Source organism: Gadus chalcogrammus, chromosome 1, assembly GCF_026213295.1.
Source record: "Gadus chalcogrammus isolate NIFS_2021 chromosome 1, NIFS_Gcha_1.0, whole genome shotgun sequence".
Classification (NCBI taxonomy): domain Eukaryota; kingdom Metazoa; phylum Chordata; class Actinopteri; order Gadiformes; family Gadidae; genus Gadus; species Gadus chalcogrammus.
Genome location: NC_079412.1, coordinates 25,648,519 through 25,668,039, shown reverse-complemented (window position 1 = coordinate 25,668,039; position 19,521 = coordinate 25,648,519). Strand labels below are relative to the sequence as shown.

The 19,521-nt window shown below is 43.6% G+C and overlaps 2 protein-coding genes across 4 annotated transcripts in view; both read left to right on the top strand.

The window, feature by feature from the left end:
• The first annotated feature begins 3,292 nt into the window (after positions 1-3,292).
• LOC130391676 (uncharacterized) lies at positions 3,293-7,716 on the top strand. Of its 2 annotated transcripts, none has more exons than XM_056601917.1 (4): positions 3,293-3,811; positions 4,263-4,422; positions 4,776-4,932; positions 5,266-7,715. In XM_056601917.1, the coding sequence occupies exons 1-4, from the start codon at positions 3,524-3,526 to the stop codon at positions 5,450-5,452; spliced, it is 792 nt and encodes a 263-aa protein (XP_056457892.1). In that variant the 5' UTR covers positions 3,293-3,523; the 3' UTR covers positions 5,453-7,715. The 2 variants fall into 2 exon arrangements, with proteins under 2 accessions (XP_056457892.1, XP_056457884.1); XM_056601909.1 differs by having other exon boundaries at positions 3,299-3,793; positions 5,266-7,716.
• Positions 7,717-10,323: 2,607 nt separating this feature from the next.
• The window catches only part of LOC130388704 (uncharacterized), a 28,066-nt gene continuing 18,868 nt past the window's right edge, over positions 10,324-19,521 (top strand). The window contains exon 1 of one of the 2 annotated variants that reach the window (XM_056598185.1): positions 10,324-10,639. The gene's annotated coding sequence lies outside the window, so the exon portion shown is untranslated. Of the gene's footprint in view, positions 10,651-19,521 lie in introns of both variants that reach the window. The other variant, XM_056598195.1, reaches the window with a different exon arrangement.

Sequence of the window (19,521 nt, the reverse complement as noted above, 5' to 3'; positions counted from 1 at the left end):
AATGATCGGCATGCACCGGTGACTTTCTCCTTTTAGATTGGGGATATTGTGTTTTATAAACATCTTATACATTCACCTGTGCAAATACCAGCCTGGACTGCACACCAACACAGACATTATTCCCAAACACACACATTTAATGAGTATAAACAAAGTCAAAATACACCATGAAGGATGGATTGATTACCCGTGGATATTTACATTGCAACGTACTTACATAAACACATTAAGTACCCTCCAGGTAAGCATACCATTATGGAAAAAATTTGGTGGATTGTGGTATCACTTCCCGCAGTTACAGTGCAACTGATTTGGTGCAAGCCCCCATTACATAAACCCTAGGCTATAATCTCCTCTTACAGTTTTAATAAAAGCCACTTTAATACACGTATAAGTGATTCTACAACCAATGTTTTGCACAAAAATGACCAATATGCCGTTGTTAAGTTACTGTAAGAGCATGAAGTCTCTGTCACAAAACAGAAAGAAAGTGAGAAGAGAGAGCGAGGAAGACATGAAAGACACATTGAAGAAATGGAAATAAAAAGAAAGGCCGGGAGAGAGAGAGAGGGAGACAGAGAGAGACAGACAGAGGGGAGAGACAGACGGGCAGTCTGTGAGTGAGATAGAGAGAGCAGGAGTTAACCCCGTCCAGTGATCCCCCGTTGGGGGGGGGCAACAGCAGGCCTGGCGGCCCCCTGGAGCTCTGACCTTCCACGCTCCTCTCCTCCATTCCTCCCTCTGATCTGTTGCTCCGTCATCCATCTTCTCCTGCCATGGAAGAGGAGAAGAGTATAGAGCTGTGTGAAGCAGGAGGAGTGGAAGAGGGAAGAGAAAGAGAACCGAAGACAGCCGGGGGGAAAAGAGAGATTAACACAAGGTCCAGGCCGAGAAGTGAGTAGCACGCCAAAGGCCAGCCACGGGTGGATTGGGTGTCTCAAGGACCTACATAAGAGAGGTGATTCAAATTTTCACAGCACACACCACACTCAAGACAAAGCAGAGATATCTCCTCCGTGACTAAATAAACAAATCCGATTTGGGAACGTATAGTGAATTGAAATACAACTTCTTCCTGAAAGCTTCTCTATCGCGCACCCTGTGTTTATATATAATAGTGGTGATAATGACTGATGGGTCACATGAAGAGACGATGACATCATAGAGAAGGTCAGGGGACTGGGGGGGAAGGTTGGGGGGGGGGGGGGGGAAGGTAATGTGGGTTGGAGTAATGATGGTCAGAGAGGGACATGAGAGTACAGGAATGAGAGACCGAGACTTAGAAACACACAAATCCCAGGAAGAAAGCGAGGAGGAGAAGGAGAAGAGCGGCTGGGGGGGAGAGGGGAGGGGAGGCGACAGGGGTCAGGGTGAGCAGGGTGAGGACAGGAGGTTTGGGGAGGGGGGCGGTTGTTGAACGTTGGTCGGGGGGGGGGGGGGTTGGTAGGTATATGGAGTAGCGTTGCTGCAGGTTTTTCCATTTTTTTCTTGGGAGGGATACAAGTGATTTATGTTGTTTAGACATGTGTGTGTCCATGGGCCAGAGGGTCTGGGTTAAACACTGGGACGCGGGGTCAGCGTAACGTCTGGGGCGGGTCACAGATGATTCCCCTCATGACAGGCCTGGAATTCAATGTAGCGCTCCGGTGGACGCCAGGTCGTTATCACTGTCGAGGGGTTTAGCCACTGATTTGTGCACGTGTCATGCATGTGTCATACATGTGCTGCAGAATGCGTGTGCGGGTGATAACGTGAGGAGACGTGAAAGCATGAAAGAAAGAACGCGAGGAAGAGCCAAATAACGTCAAAACCTTAAGAAAACAAGAAAAATAAAAATATCGCAAGATATAAAGAAATAAAGCTGGTAGAAAAAAGGGAAGGGAGAAAGAAAGAAAAGAGGTCAGTCTGGAACCAATTACCCTTTACCTGAAGGCTACAGGCGACCCTCAACTGAGCGTGCTCTGTTTAGATATGTGTAATCAGCAGAACCTTGAGTGTGTGTGTGTGTGTGTGTGTGTGTGTGTGTGTGTGTGTGTGTGTGTGTGTGTGTGTGTGTGTGTGTGTGTGTGTGTGTGTGCGTGTGTGTGCGTGTGTGTGTGTGTGTGTGTGTGTGTGTGTGTGTGTGTGTGTGTTTGTGGGTCTCGTTTCGGGTGTTGAGAGTTTTTTGTTATGAATATGCGTACATAGTGGCTAATGTGACATCGCTACACCCTTATTTAATACAATCTGTGATACACATGCACACACTGTCTATCATGCCCACCCACGCACACACACACACACACACACACACACACACACACTCCCACACATACACACACACAAACACAAATGACAAGGAATTACAATGTTATCACATTTGTAGCGGCCGATGTAAACAATATACTCAGATAGACCACGCACACACACACACTCATACACACACACTGTATACACTACTGGACACCTGGGCCTTACTCTCAAGTACATTGCTTAATCTCAAGACGTTTATATCATGTCTAATCACATTGGACATGACATAAAGTTACTGTGGACCGGACCGGTTCCCACTGGACGGACTGAACTCTGCAGCTCGTCCTCGGGATCACAGATATTTTACGCACACATCAGTCGAGTGTCGACTTCCCCGTAACATTGTCTCTTGTACTTCCCAGTTCTTGTATTCCCTTATCTTGCCTAAAGAACTCCCAAACAAATGATCTACACAAAAAATCAATTATCCGGTTATCAAATGACAATATCCACTGTTATTTTTAGGAAAAACACGAAAGTATATATTACTATAATAGAAAGACATATTTTTCTATTTATATTAGTATGATATTTAATCTTTCAACCTTGATCTGGTCTGTGAATATGAGAATATGTCAACTCCCAGACAGGAGGTAGATTGGAAATGTATACAATAGTCACTCATTGAGCTATTCTTTGATAACTTTATTGAATAAGATATGTAATGATTGGTATGGGCTAATGGTCCTTTATGATTAATTACACAGGCCTAAATATATTATCTTACGATTATTTCTGCAGTAGATAAGCATTTTTTATAAATATTCTGCTTTTGTGTGATATTCTTCATAAATTGTCATTAACATTTCGTTTTCATTTGTCACATTTATATAGGACGAATATGCCTGCGGTAGTTTTTTTAATACACAATAATATAAATAGCAACATTAGATAGTAAGCAGCACTTGTTTTTTGTTTGAGGCGGTGAAATATTAAAAAGTATATTATATTAACTATGCATGCGTTTTTTTTTAAGTTGTCCCTACTTCCGCATGAGCAGCTTCCGTATCCTGCGCAGTTTGTTGTTACTGTTTATCAGCTGTTGTTGCTGCAGTGGTACATCTTTTCAAGTAGGCGTAAAAATCGCTCTCAGTCGTTGGTTTTTCACAAAATAGCAAAACAAAAAATGATTTACATTTGATGCTACATTTACATGGAAACGTGACGAAAATGGTGACAATAGGTTAGTCCCATTGTCCAGTAATGAGTTGTAGCTAAATGCTAACCAAACATGTCAGATTGCGCTGTATTAAAATGCCATCCAGAGCTAGGAACATCCTTTCACTATTTACCCAAAGACCCCGTTCAGAAGCAGAAGTGGTTAGATTTCATTTATAAATACCGTGTCGATGTCGATGAAAACATAGAGGGAATACGTGTGTGTAGTGCCCATTTCAGCAATGACAGCTTCCAAAACCACATGCAGAAAGCGATGGGTTTTGCAAAAAAATTGATTTTGAAACACGATGCTATTCCAACCATCTATCCACATGTCGCAGCAGTAAGTGGCAGGCAAAATGTAAGTGTTAAGTGTTTAGCCTGTACTGCTGTCTAAATCGGTGTTATAACAATGTACTAGCAACCCTTACATTCGCTGTGTGTGTGTGTGTGTGTGTGTGTGTGTGTGTGTGTGTGTGTGTGTGTGTGTGTGTGTGTGTGTGTGTGTGTGTGTGTGTGTGTGTGTGTGTGTGTGTGTGTGTGTGTGTGTGTGTGTGTGTGTGTGTGTGTGTGTGTGTGTGGCGCCTGTATGGTCTCTCATGACTATCATGATTGCATTTTATGTTGCATGTAAAGGGTGTGTTTTCAACTTGATGAATCCATGCTACTTGAATGCAATTGCGGTGCTATTAATGTATCCATGAAGAGGGAAAAACACAACATCAGATAAACTGAGGGCTGTAAGAAAACGAGAAATTAACAACTGAGCTAACCAAAATCTACATTAACTCAATCTCTGTATATTTGTACAGGGAGCTGCAGTTTCACTTGTCAAAAAAACCGACGTGGCCTGTCAGTCTTACCCAGTATGTGCACGTGAGATCGGCCTCCAGTGCTTTTTACCTGCTAAGAGCGTACGCACGGTTGGGACCCAGTTGTCAGAGGGAACTTTAATGAACAGAAAAAGCCATGGTGGGTCTACCTATACTTGTATTACATGTATTTTTTAGGTCACATAGCAGACCTTTGTATCAAAAGTGACTTAAGTGAGGCTGAGAACAACCAAAGCATGTTATCAATACTGGAGTAGCTCCAAATGTGTTAATGTTCACCAAAGCAGTTTACAGAATTATTCACCTGCTTTTTCACAAGCTTAAAAAATGATTTTTGAGATGCATCTAAATCAGGTAAAAATAAATAGTAGGCCACATTGTATATTTGTAGTTATTTCTTTTAATTTGTCATCATTCCTTGTGTTTATTTAAATATCACAAAGTGCCATGTATTGCTTTGTGCCAGTTGACATTAGTTTGCCTTGTGAACAGGTGGACAAACCAGGCTAACCATAAAGGGAGTGGGGGCGGAGCAACCTCTAGTACCGGATCATCATCGTTACCAAGAGGGGCCAGAGTCCCTGAGTGACCCCGAAAGCTCCTCAGATCCCCCCAGTGACGCCACCTCGGAGGAGTCGGGCATCTCTGAGTATGTCTTCCAACCTTTCTAACTGTAAACCCATAGCGGGTCTGTGCTCTTTCCAATGTTTCTTCTATTAGCTTTGGATGACAGGGTCTGATAAATAGTGCTATATAATAGTAAATATTGATTTTATCCAGGCTTTATCTGTGCACTGATGACCGGTAAGTCACAAGAAAAGTGTTGACTGTTTCTTTCTACAAATAAATACTGCATTTCCCATGAGCATCGTCGCTTGACGTCAGCGGTAACAATCAGTAACAAAATAGGAAAATAACGTCATGTGATTTTAACCACAATCCAAACGATAGATCCGTGATGTGTCCCCTTTTCCGGCCGCAGGTCAACCAGCGACGTCTCGAAGTACATCGTTTACGACAGCAGTTTGCTACGGCTGCTGGACCGCTGCCCCACCTGCAGCCACAAATGTCAGGTGAACACGCGCGTCAAGGGCTCCTTCCTCTCCGTCCATCAGCAGTGCCGGCACTGTGAGTTCAGCATTCAGCACTCTGAAGGACACCTGGACTGAGGAGCACAGGGAGGCCCGTTGCCGTCGCTCCGGCTCGGTGTATCATGCAGACGGGAGGTAGAGTTGGAGTTTTGCCTACCCTTGCAGTAACAGGTGGAGCTCGCCATGACTTTTGGGGATCGATTTTGGGACGATGATGGCAATAATAATGGTGGTAAGTTATAGGGTTCAAGCTGTAAGGGTTTTATTTTGCGGGAGATGATTGTTCGGGAGAACACTACAGGAACCAACTGGATACAGAACTTCAGGTCGTTGTATTGCTAACCGTTAGGTTGTATTTTGCACCAATTTTTTTCCCATACCCGCAGCCTGCGTTTTTTATTCTGTGTTTTTCAGACATAATAAGGGAGGTAAAATGGTAAGATCATGGGGGACGATCCAACACTTTAATCAGCTTCATCCTCGGTCGTAATTGTGTCCACCAATGCACTTGGTGCAGTAAGTTAACGGGGATACATGTGTGCTGCTTACTTTACCAGACAACCGCATAAACCGACGGCTCTCTATGTATCGTGTTAACCCATCATAGGTGCAGTATACCAATTTGATGACTTACTTGGCTATGATGTTTCCATATATTAACACATTGCCTAACATCAATAGCATATTTATGGCAGAATACAACTGTTATCATCACTATACTATATCATACATTTCCAAAGGTGAACCAGAAAGCTTGGTTTACGTCATCAAATATCAACATGAAACCCTTTTGGAGGCGGGAAGTAGCTTATTATCATAAGCTAAGGGCTGTTTCGTTCTCATTATGACCAATGTGTTCCTATTGATCCAGGGGGTGATCTGTAAGTGCACAGTAAGATCTTTAAAGTTATTTTCTTTAAGTGAGTTCATTGTCTATGTGTTGACGCTCATATTGGTTTGATTTGGTGTCTGGATAGTTTGGGTAACGCTCACCCTCCGGGACCCAACTGTGTCTCCAGGGTGGAGGTGTACTGTAAACTGACAGCAGTGTCTTAACAACGTTGTTCTGCCTTATAAAAGCTCTCTGGGGTCTTCACACAGCGTGCTTGTTCTCTTAAACACCTCTTTGGCAATTCACTGTCGGTGCACTTACCTATTGTTTTCCGAAGTTGCTGGGTGTTTTCTCCTGATTGTATTAGGCCAGATGCACTGATGCAGGGGCTTTTCTTTGACCCACGAACGCTTGGTGCTGGTGCAGTTTAAAGGATCACACCTACCTGCACAAGTCTGCGTTCTGCTGGAGTTTATGGAGTTTTTAAATTGTTTTGAATTATTTTTTACTTGCTAAATTATTATTGTACCTTTGGTCCTCTAGGAGTTCACTGTGTTCCTCTACACTCTTAATGTTTTAAGATTGTCAGGAAAATGTCATCATATTTCTTTGTAGCTGGTGCTTGTTAAAAATAAAAGTATCTTATCATACGTTTCTAAATTGCTTTGGGTTATTTTTTTCTGGTAGTGAGATGAACACCTTTATTTCTGTGGGGGCAGTAAAATTATCCAAAACATATCTTCTTGATTTATTGGGCTTTCTCCAAATGGTGAAAAAGGCTTTGTATTGTTTTAATAGGTTTGGGATTTCAGCAGGAAACCTAAAAATATCAGGGAGATGTCTGTGGCTGCAAAACATGTCACACCTTAATCTAATCACAGACCAGGCAAATATTGCCCAGTGTATTGGTTCCGTACACACTCAATTGTGTGTGTGTCTTTGGTGAGGAGTGCATGTGGTGATTAACTGACAGCACCAGTAGTATATCTGTTAACATCTTCCTCCTCTCCATTATCCTGCTTGTCTGCACTCTCTCTGCAATTGTGTGTGTGTTTGTGTGTGTGGCAACCGTTTTCCATACAACTCAAGGGCCTGCTTAGCCTCCATCGGTGTGTCTGTGCCGATAGAAGCAAAGCAGCGGTCGATCGCAGATCATGTTTGCTCTTTGTTCTTGCCATGTGGGTCACATGACAAAGGAGCTACATGGGGAAAACACATGTCGCCACGGCGATAACCTTAAATGTAAGTGAATGTATATAGGGGTGGTAATGGACGGATTAAAGGAACAAAAACGACAGACGGGAAGGGAGAAGTGGCTGTCACCGACCCATCTCCCAACACTTCACCCAACAGAAGTACTGCAACACACTGAAAATATGTCTCCCTCAACTACCTTAACTGTAGATTATGTAATATTACTTAAGTTTTTTAGTATTTAATATCAATATTTTTGTGGATATTGACATACTTTCTGGTCATGTTTACAGAAAGTATTATTTGTAGGATGATTTACATTCTCTGGTCTCTTTCTTTTATTTTTCTTGTTGCCTCTGGAGCAAGACACTTTGTGTGTGTGTAGTGTGTTTTTACACTGCACACACCTTATAGAATATAAAAAGCAGATTCCTAAGTCTTAACCTCCAGGGAAGCTTTGATTCATAATTGATCTTATGATGCAATCAGGTGTGAAATGAGGAGACCCCAGCCCTCACAGGATGTTAAGCCTCACCCAGCCTTTATCAACAGGGCAGTGAATCAACAGCAGGCCTGTGCAGACAGACACCCATAAGACATTCTGGAGCTGTTTACCGTTACCTTGGTCATGGCTATGACCTCCACAGGTAAGCTCTATCTTTAATGATCTCTGGCAGGATCACATTTCTCTTGTTTACCAGCTGTGGATCCAGGAACACTTGTGATCAGGTATGGGAGAAGTTAACCAGCACCAAGTGTTTTCATTAGGGGGAACCTGATAATAGGAGATATATGTGTATGAGTAAACAGACAGCCACACACACACACGCACACACACCGGCATTTATCAAGGGCATAAAACATACAATCATTCTAAGATGTATTTCTGTGTGTGTCCGTCTCCCGCTGTCTGTATTTTTTTTCTCTCTCCTTGTCAACTCTCATACTCATCACGTTACTTCCAGTGGAGCGACCTTTCAACCCGTGCGCCATGGCAACGCCCTGCAGCCTTGCTCCCGAGGCTTGCGGGATCCTGGGAAGGTGAAGGCACGAGAGATGTGATTGGCTGATGAAAGAGGGGTGGAATCGCAGGGCACGAGCCGAGGATTTCCCGACGGATAAGATGACAGCAGGGACACACACACACACACACACACACACACACACACACACACACACACACACACACACACACACACACACACACACACACACACACACACACACACACACACACACACACACACACACACACACAGGCATAGACCTGTGTGCATGCACATAGACAAGCACACACACATAGACCTGCGTGCATGCACATAGTCACACACACCCAAATACACCAGCATGAATGCACATAGAAACCCAAACACATTCACAGGATTCCAACACAAGTGCAAAAAACACACCACATTCTTCCCAACAATGCAATTCATTAATATTAACGTCACAAATAAACACAACGCTGTGTGATCTTGTTTTTGCCACACTTTTCCCACTAATATTGGGAATATCTCTTGGGAATATTGAGTCTATGACCACAGGCCATGAGACAGGAATTTCTTTAGTTTTGAGCATTAAATAACATCGCACTCCTCTTTTAAGAACACCAGGCCCTGGAGCTAACAAGGGTCCAGGTCGAGCCCTAACTTATAATTCATTTTCCAGAGACATCTGGTACCAACAAAGTGACAAACATCAGCGTCTAATACACTTTGTCTTGTTGGAGCTGCAGGCGATTTCTATGGAGTGGTGAAAGTGATGCTTAGTGAACATTCTCGTCTACAACTCAGTCGCACGTGTCCAAGTTGATATTGCATAGAAGTTGATTGTTGAAATACCTGGAGGCATATTTGATTTACAGCAGCTCTGTTGATGGCCAATACTTGTCAGTAGGCTAACCCTTTTGAAACGGCTTCAGTGTTCCTGGCATCGCCTATTTAAGCCTCACAACTCAATACATAATAAAACAATAGCAATAATAATTTGCAGTTAAGGATGAACAATTCATACAATATGCTCCTCTGTATTGTGATTGACCACATTGATTGGGATCACGCTTGGCAACAGCTCAGGACTCTTCACATGTTGGCCACGCCGGCCCGGGCTTCACCAGGAGGATGGAGGCTGACGGAGCCTAACGCGACTTAACTGTCAAGGCAGCACAATGTGTCGACCTGCGGACGAGGAAGTAGGGCAATATACACACGTGCACATATACGTATATGAAAATGCATATCTATTCAGACCTGTAATTCATGTCTTAGATTTTTATTTTTTTCAATTCTCTATTTATGGTTTCATAATGACAATGTAGATATGGGGGGTGGAGATGCAGCGACCACAGGAGATCTGTTAACTTCCTGTTCAGGTTTCACAAGAGAAAATAACTTGAAAAACAAAAACAAAAAAAGCAACAACTGCTATTTACAGTGCTGTACTATTATTCGGATGTATGCACTTGATTAAATTGTTTTAATCAAGTAGATACAGGGTTCTTCCCGTTCGTCTCGTCCCACCCCTGGTGCTGATAATGTAGTGGGCTGGTCTGGACAGAAAATGCCAGGGCTGAATTTCTGTCCCAGTCCACCCCTGCAAAGAAGTATTGAACTAAATTTCACACATGCTCTAAGTTGATGTTCAGCCATCCTGCAGTTACTGATCTGTTTCATTTCATAAATATTTTATCTAAAACCTGTATTTTTAACTTGTAATGCAGAAAGGCATAGCCAGAGACACTGGTTGTAAATAAGCGTAGGCTAGAAACCTTCTTTGAAAGGCATCTGTTTAACGTTATTCAATTTTGAGACCTATATTATGTTCTTTGCATTTTCCCTGATGATTATACAAATTAATAAAAAATGTGGATCCCTGTGTTCATCTCCCAGATTTTCTCTATGATGCTGTTGAGGCCAATGACGTATGATGGTACAGCTTCAAAGACGCAAGTCACTTCCTCTTTAGTTTTATGCTCGAACACACAATCCACCATGTTCGATGAATCCGTTATTCATATGATATAAGAAGGCAAATGGAACCCAAAGGGGTTCTCTGGATTTTTACTTTATTACATTTCTCTTTGGATTATTAATTTCGGTAACCGAAAGAATAGTTGTTTCGTTTTTTTTTCAAAACGCCTGTTCCGCAGTCCAACAATGGGGGGGGGGTATGTCTGCCCTGAAATATGTAGGCTATCTAAAGGAAATTAAAGAATCTCCATCAACACAGCTGATATCGAGGTAGGTCTAATGTAGGTATATACACTCGACACGGTAGGCTACATCTTTTACATCTTTACAATAGGCCTAAATGATCGAGGTCGTTTTCCAAACCAATGACATAGCATTAATGGCATTCTGTGTCCCGCACAATTTCGAGATGGGCATGCGTTGCTCAAATCAATCGGTGGTGTACTGTCGACGTGTATGGAGGACGAATTGTGCCACGGAATGAATTTGTTGTTATTTAATAATTTACCTATTCAACTGTTAAAATAACGTATGTGCACAGGGAGATTCGAATCATTCGTCACGAGCCTCTCCAATTGTCCACCGATCTAGGATATGTGTGCGTATTTGGCTCCTAAGCGCAGCGGTGCGCATTTCACGCGCGTCAATTGCCGCCCCTAGCACCAATAGGAAGCGTCGCGCTGCAGCTCCGTTGTGATATGTTTTGAAAGCAGCAGATCAACAAACTCAAGTCGGTATGGCATAACGTTATACCAGTTGTTTTATGACTATGATCTGATGCCAATGATCCTCTGTTTGTGCTTACAATGATAGTCACATTAATTCATAGTTACCTCATGGACTGTCGGGCACTTTGTCTACGGTTTAGTCACATTACACACTTTATTTACTTTCATTGCTCATTCTTTTTGCATTGTAGAATTATTAATCTAGTGCATCAACAATCTCCATATGTATAGGACCTTGTATCAAGACCTAAACACACCGGCGCCCAAGCGCAGTGGCGCGCATTTCACGCGCGTCAAAAGCCGCCCCTTGCACCAACTGGAAGCGGCGCGACGGTCGCGCTGCAGTATAAAATCAGGAAGTCACCTGTCAATCAACCGCAACATAGAGCCGAAACGCAATGGGTGAGTAGCCTATTGTATTCTAGTTTATTTATTTTCCATCTTTTTGGCTGAATAATTTGAAAAATGTATAATCTGCGCAGTGAAAGTATGTTTCCGGAACAGCAGATCAACTTAGTTTGTAGGGCACTTTATCGTTTTATTTACTGTCATTTCTTATTTATTTTATTATTTGAAATTATTCATCTACTGCATCAACAATCTCAATAATTGCAGGACCTTCTATTAAGCCTTTTTAGTATATAGTGCAGTCACCTTTTAAGGTTATTGTATGTATTTATTGTATTGAGCTACTGGATGGCTTTATTGGTCCCCATTGGGACCAATAAAGTAGCTATCTATCTATCCATCTATATAGCCTTAACATAGCCACACATTTACATGTATGCAGCCAGTAGTTATCAATTTTAATTGAACACAACCTATTTTACATTTTATTGAGTTTTTTTATTTCAACAGAACAATTGTCGCCAGACAGAGGGTGGCTGCCCTTCTTCTGCTGCGCCGTAGGAGCAGGAGGGTTGATCGTAGGCAGGCAAGGAGAAGACGAAGGTTTTGGGTGCGCCCCATCAATGAACGGAGACATGAACAGGGGGTATGCCACAATCTGGTCCAGGAGCTCCGTGCAGATCCTGAGAGGCACGTCAATATTTCAATTCGCCACTAGGAAATGTGCAATGGCAGAACCGTATGGAGTAGCCTAGTCATGATGACCTATAATTATTATCCCTCTCTGGTATACTCTTTTGCATATATATATATATATATACTTTTTTTTAGGGATGCACGATATATCGGCAGTGATATCGTTATCGGCCGATGTTAGTCATTTTTTAACATATCGGCATCGGCCCGATAAGTAAAACTGGTCCGATATTAACAGCCGATATTTATTTCCGTCTAGTTGCCGTTGTGTGTGTTTTTTGCCCATGCACAGCTTTTTTGGTCATGTGACAGTGTCAGTGACGCAGCCAGAGACGCACGGAGAGGCAGTACAGGAGTGTTTGTCACCTTAACTGAAAAGAATCAATGTCGGCGGTTTGGATGTTTTTTACGGTCTCAAATGAAGGTACTCCAATTGCAATATGCAGTACTTGCAAAGCCGAAGTAATGCGCGGAGGATGCCGTGTCAAATCATTCAACACCACTAGTGGTGCAACGGTTCACGGGTTTCCCGTGATCCGTACGGATCAACCCTCACGGTTCGGGATGCAAGTGATCGGCTGATAAAAAAAAAGTTGTGCGTTCACGTGATCAGCGCATGTTTAAAGGACGATTCTGGTATTAACAACATCATCAAGTATCGTAGCGAAATACAGTTTCTGTTGTGTTTTATTTGGCCTTCCGTAATCCCATTGAAACGGAAACCGGAACCGGAAACAGACATGTTTATATTTGGTTGTAGTCTTTTCGCTCGGTTCTCCGGATCAACAGTAGGGCTAGAACCGAGTGAAAAGACTACAACCAACCTCCCTTGATATATTTGATTTAACTTAAACTTACTTAATTTAACTTACTTCAACTTGTCTCATTTATTAGACAAGTGTCTGGTTTCCATGAATATTGGTAAATTTGATTTAAGTTATAAGACCTTGTCAAGATATTTTGATTTGTGATCGTTGTTGTGATTTATGATCCAAACTTTTTCATAGATGCAAGTTGTAAAAGTAGCCTAAAACTAACACTGTTAGTAACTTGTGTTTGTTATGGATGCCCTGTAACTTGTTGAAGAAACAATGAATTTCGAAGTTTTGGAAAATAAAGAAAGAAATAACTTTTTCATATTCACAGTGTTTACATGTTCTAAAGTATACAAAATCATCATAGATTTTTTTTTTTTAATACCAATATCGATATCGGTAAATATCGGTTATCGGCCGTAACAGCAATTTTAATATTGGATATCGGTATCGGTCAAAATTTTCATATCGGTGCATCCCTACTTTTTTTTTTATCCCTCGGGATAAATACAGTGATGTTATTGCTGTGCTGGATTCAGTAGCCAGTGTATTTTATTTGAGGGCTCGAGACACTAAATGTTATTTTTCCTTAAAGGCCCACTATTCAACTTCGGGAATTTCTTCGCTGTTTTCTTGGTTTTGGCACGCACATTTCTCTACACAGCGCCCACTACAGCTTCGTAGTAGATATTTTACAACACTGTCGTAACAACTCGTTGACGACCCTTCCCCATGCACTTCTACGTGAGCCATGTGCATTTGTTTTCAAAGAAGCCGGCGAATGAGTGGAGCCATGTCCGAAGTAGATGTTCATAAAGTGTAGGCAAGGTTATACATTTTTAAAATGGTGTATTTGTATTGCAATAAACATAAATCCATCCTTTTTTATAGTTGACGGGGAGAATTTATATCCTAGATTATAATTGTTTTATCTTAGGTTGAACAGAACAATCACTGTAAGACTGTTGGCCAACATAATAATCTAAATAAACAAGAACCTGGATTCAGGGATTCAGTCTGTATCTGGGGGACGAGACAGATCGGTATCTGATTTGCAGTCTTCTTTTTCTTTCAGTTCACGCTATTCCTGAAAAGCTTGCCCAACGTTTACTCGTGTCTGGCCTCTCTGTCGGTCAGTCTCCCTTTCCCTTCTTCTGTTCCTCCGACATTGGGTTTCTCTGTCTCTTTTTAGTCGGCTGACCTATGATGAATGTAACAATCCCTTAGTTACTTGTGTTTATATCGAGCCGGTTCCGTGTTTGGGGGTCTGTGCCGTAAAGCAATTCGTTACTTTGCGAGACCCGAGACTCCCGCGAGAGTGGGCGGCGGGTCGCCGGCAGAAATATATTCCTTTTCTCCGCCAAGTTGCGCATGGGGGAGTCGAAACAACGAACAATCGAACAAAAATGTATAATAGAACCATCGCAATGACTCTTAGCCTGTTATATTAAGGTAAATCAAGCCAAAAAAGTTGCATAGTTCCCCTTTCTCTCGTGTCTGATCTCTTTTCTGGTCCATTCTTCTTTTGTTCCACCGACAGTCGCCTCTTGGGTCCCTTATCAGTCGATTGATCCATGATGAATGCAACAATTGCCTCGCAACTGGCTGTTTATATCTAGCCGGTGCCATGTTTGGGTGTGTGTCTGTGCCGTAAAGCATTTTCGAAACTACAATCTGACTACATTATCGAGGCACGATTGGATACTTCCGCTGCGTCACATCCGGATTGTGTCGGTCCGAACAGAGCAAGTTGCATATGCGCTTTTTCCTTGGAGAGGTGACATGGGGCAATGACACACCCACCAAATGACCCAGAAATGGTTGCAGAACCATCAGAATAACTCTCAACCAGCATAATTAATGTAATTTTGGCTAAAAAAGTTGCATAGTGGGCCTTTAAATCCAGAGAGACAGTTAATACATGATCTGATATCAGAGAGACAGTTAATACATGACAATGCATTTTTGAACTTTGCCTGTGTTTTCTTTTACTTATCTATTTTATTGTATGAGAATGTTTCTATGTGAAGCACTTTGAGTCTGCTTCATGCATGAAAAGTGCTATATAAATGAAGTTTCCTTGCCTTAAATAAAACTATATATATTACAAGTAATCTGGTTTCTACATGGTGTGATTATATGTGACTTGATTTCGTCTATTTCCCATTATGGTTAATTGTTTGGGTACTTAGTCCACCATTGTTGATTTCCACCTGAAGAGCTAATCTCCAGAGCTATGGCTCGCCAGGCAATGTCCTTTTTGGAGTTGTCTTTGTAATGACGGGAACTTTGGTAATACAATTCAACATATTTTTCCACCTCGACGACTAGTCTCTCATCGTCCATTCTCGTAATTGTTTCTCACAAACGAAAGAGGGCGGCATCCAGTGGTGAGGAGTAGATATGAAGGTGCCTACGGGACCCGGGATGTACAAACCAGCTTTTAAAAAGCGCTTTTTCAGTTGCGGCGACGCTAAGGAATAGAACATTGGCTCGAAGACTAGTTGGGTGGTGCGGAAGGCTGCCGCGTGGCTAGTCGGCGCCGGTGTGGGCTAGTACATATGGAATAATGGGGGCAGACTTTTTGACGCGACGCTTCGGCGCCGGTGTGTTTAGGCCTTCAAGCCTACCACCAGCTTTAAATATGCGCTTTTTCAGGGGCGGCGACGCTAGGGAATATAGCAGTGGCTTGAAGCCTAGTGGGGCGGCGCGTGTCTAGCGGCCGTCGGTGTGGGCTAGTATGTCCGGAATAATGGGGGCAGACTTTTTGACGTGCCGCTTCGGCGCCGGTGTGTTTAGGCCTTGAAGCTGCTTACACACTGCCGCGCGGCAACTCGCCGCCTCAAATCATTTCAATGCAACCAAGTCTCACGGAAATACATGACACTGTCACGTCACGTCATTTCATCTTGAAAGTAGAAACGGGTGGCCAAAAGCTGTCATATTGTTAGCAATGTGTGCTTTTGGCACGAAAAAAATGTAATTACGTGTCCCAGATCACGAATGAATGGATTAAATGACGTGACAGTGTCACGTATTTCCGTGAGACTGGGTTGTTCAATCATCTTTCACCGTCTTTGTTTAATACGACTGCATCACCTTCTCTCACGGATTTCACTTTCTCTCCAGTTGGAACTGCTCATGATCATATTGCTGCGTTGTCTCTGTGGAGACAGCACAGCAACACCACTACCAAAGCCCCCCTACCAAAGTAAATGTGTTATGTGCTTGATCATTTGTATGTCTCAGTAATATTCAGGACTCCTATCACTACAAGGGGGCGGGCGCCCAACGTTTGGTTGCTATCAGCCGTGTGGTGCTCAGCTTCATAATCTTTATTGCCACGTTGTCTAGGGTCACGCTAACTCTGTAAGTGCAACTACAAATGTGTGTGGAATATCTTCACAGATGTAGCCGGTGCCCAAGTTGATTGGTGCATTGCTGAAATGTTCAGTGCACGTGAGTGCGCGCACGGCCCATAAGGCGAAGCCTAGTAGACGGCTACGCCTACAATCATAGAGTTATAATAACTTATTACACGGCTCTTCTCAATGCTGCTCCGTTCTCTTGCATGGGCCTTCCCGACTTCCGGCGGTGAATATCTTTCGATAATGATCGTTACTAAGCATATGATGACCGCTGTCAAGGAAAGTCCATTTTCTGCCTCTGATTCACATCTTTCGTATCACTCCGCAAGAAGTCCAGTGACTTATCAACCCCAGCGTTGACGGTTGCTAAGCAACGTCAACGTCTTTTGCAGACTATTTCTCTGCTGATACTACGATAATACTACGAATGCTGGTAACAAATAAATTGTAAAAAGACACACCGTGTGAAGGGATTTTTTCGTTTCGGCAAGTAGCCGAGTTATAAGCGGGATAATGTATAGAACTTCGCCGGTCATTATCACAAATAAGTCGCAGATAATGACCGGCGTTCTATACATTTTATCGTTTTTTGAAATCTGAAAGTTTCCCGCTTTCTACCTGAGAGGGTAGAAGAAGCCGTTACGCGCTGCGGAACGGCTGCAAACTCTGCCCTGCGTCAATTCCCTTCGGGCGCGTAACGGCAGCGTAGCGTTGCCTTGCGAGCCAGCTGTATTCACACGAGATCACACGATAATCCTAAACCTAATGTACTCACCTTCCACTCCCAAAACTACTGCAATTAAATGCCAGGCTTTGTCCTTTCTGACATTGTCCTTATAAAAAGGATGATTTATTTCATAAATCATTTAATGTTGCTCCACTTCGACAATCAGTCTCTCGTCGTCCATGTTGCCGACCCTCTGAGTCGGCAACATGGATGTGTTGTGATAGGCAGGGGCGCAATTGCCTACTTTCTGGAGGGTATGCAGACACATAGCAGCCCCCCCCCCCCCCCCCCCCCTTTGATCTGGGCACAAATTTGACCTAAAACACACCCTGATATTGAATCAAAAAATTCATTTTTAGTGCACCAGGACAGATATCCGGTGTTTTTTTAGAGGCAGCCTTTCTAAGATGCTCTGCCAGTGTAACATCATACCGTGCTATAAGAGATCAAGGATACCCAGAAAATTAACATTTCTAGGATTTCCTAACTGTGCATTTTGTCCCCCTCAGTGGCAGGTTTCTTTCTGCAGGGAAGAGTATGCAGTCGATCACTCGAGTCAACAGGCTCTCTGCAATTCGCTATCAATAGTTTTACCTAGGCCAATTCTTTCCACATCAGAAAAGCATTTATGTGATAACCACTTGTTTCATGGTGCTTCAGTATCTTTGAAAGACACTGCCAGTCATTATACCCCACCACAAGGCGCGTGTCAGCAACTCTAGCTTCACCAAAAAGCTTACATGCAAAACAATAGACTCTGTTAGAACTGTTGGAGTACAGTAACCAATAGGGATGGGAAAAATAATCGATTCTTTGATGCATCGCAATACTGTGTAGAACGATTCAGTCTCGATTCAGATACGATAATAATCTTTATTTATTTTTTTGGATTATTAATTTATTAACTTTTGGATTATTAACGGAGTTATAAAGTATCAACTTTAAAACTCAGTTTTTACTGGTTCTATTGACATAAATCAAAGACTTGCATAGAGATTGAAGTAAAACAAAATAACCTGAGTTGGGTATCCACAAACAAGTTCCTTTATTTTTCTCGTTATGATCCGTTATATTGTAGGCTCCATTCTGATCAGTACACAGTTGCAAGACAACAGTAACCTGTTGTTTTACTAGTAGTAGATTTAGCTAACCTGAATATTTACAAGCCTCCTCTTGATACACTGACATAAAAACGACTGTCTTTCAACCACTTTGAAAAGCTTTCTTTCAACCACTTTGAAAAGCTTTCTTTCATCCCCGCGCACCCTTTCTCCTTCCCAATCTTTCTTTTTCTATGTGTTGTGACCCCGAGGGCTTTCTTCTCTGCCTCTCCATATTGAGGTACGTGTCATGAGATGACAATATGGTTCAAATGAAGACACTTTGGCGCTCGCCTCCAGGGCGTGGTCGAGGCTGTCATGGTGTGTGTGTTTCCCTGTGTTTCCCTCCTGTGTTGATTACTGCTCCCTCCCCTAATGTGTCTCAGCTGTTCCTCGTTGTGTTTGTTACTTAAGCCCTTGTCTTTCCTTTGTTCCTTGTGCTTTCATTGTGGTTGTTCGTCCTGCGTGTTCCCTGTTCCCTCCTGAGTTCCCTGGTTCCTTGCCTTAGCCTTTAGGCATAAATAAAGTGCTGTTCTCGCTAAACCGTCTGCATCTGGGTCCTACCTGCCGGCCTGCACCCTCAGCCGTAACAGAATGAAAGCACCAACCTTGGACCCAGCGGACGCTCAATTTTGCCGTGAATTGGAGGATATATTGTGGTTCATAATGAAAGAAATGGACTACTGGGAGAACATTCCCAGCAAGAAGGAGCAGGAGGCTATCGTGAAGCGTATACGCAGGGTTGTCTCGTCAAGGCCTGAGTTGGAGGACGCCTTGCCCGAGTGGGCAGTGGAGCTGCTCAGCCCCACGGTCTTTTGGCCTGAGAGCTACATGCCGGTGCCACCAGACTTTTGTGACCGGCCTAAGCCTCGACGCTCCCGCTCCCAGCCTCTGCCCCCGGTTCCACGCTCCTACTCTCAGCCTCTGCCCCCGGTTCCCCGCTCTCAGCTTCTGCCCCCGGTTCCCCGCTCTCAGCTTCTGCCCCCGGTTCCCCGCTCTCAGCTTCTGCCCCCGGTTCCCCGCTCTCAGCCTCGGCCCCCGGTTCCCCGCTCTCAGCCTCTGCCCCCGGCCCTCCTCCACTCCGTCCCGAGGGGGCTTCCTCTTCAAGGCCTTCCAGAGGGGTCCCCCCTTCCAAACCTTTTGGAAGGGGCACGCCCTCTGCCCCCAGAGGGGACCAGCCCTCTACCTTGCCTTCCAGAGGGGGTCCGCCCTCTACCTGGCCTTCCTCCTGAGGGGGTCCGCCCTCTACCTGGCCTTCCTCCTGAGGGGGTCCGCCCTCTACCTGGCCTTCCTCCTGAGGGGGTCCGCCCTCTACCTGGCCTTCCTCCTGAGGGTACCCGCCCTCTACCTGGCCTTCCTCCTGAGGGGAC

Coding starts and splice junctions, on each gene's coding strand:
- LOC130391676 (XM_056601917.1), top strand. CDS start 3,524: ATGTCAGATTGCGCTGTATTAAAATGCCATCCAGAGCTAGGAACATCC. Junction 3,812..4,262: donor CAGTAAGTGGCAGGCAAAAT/GTAAGTGTTAAG, acceptor ATATTTGTACAG/GGAGCTGCAGTTTCACTTGT. Junction 4,423..4,775: donor AATGAACAGAAAAAGCCATG/GTGGGTCTACCT, acceptor CCTTGTGAACAG/GTGGACAAACCAGGCTAACC.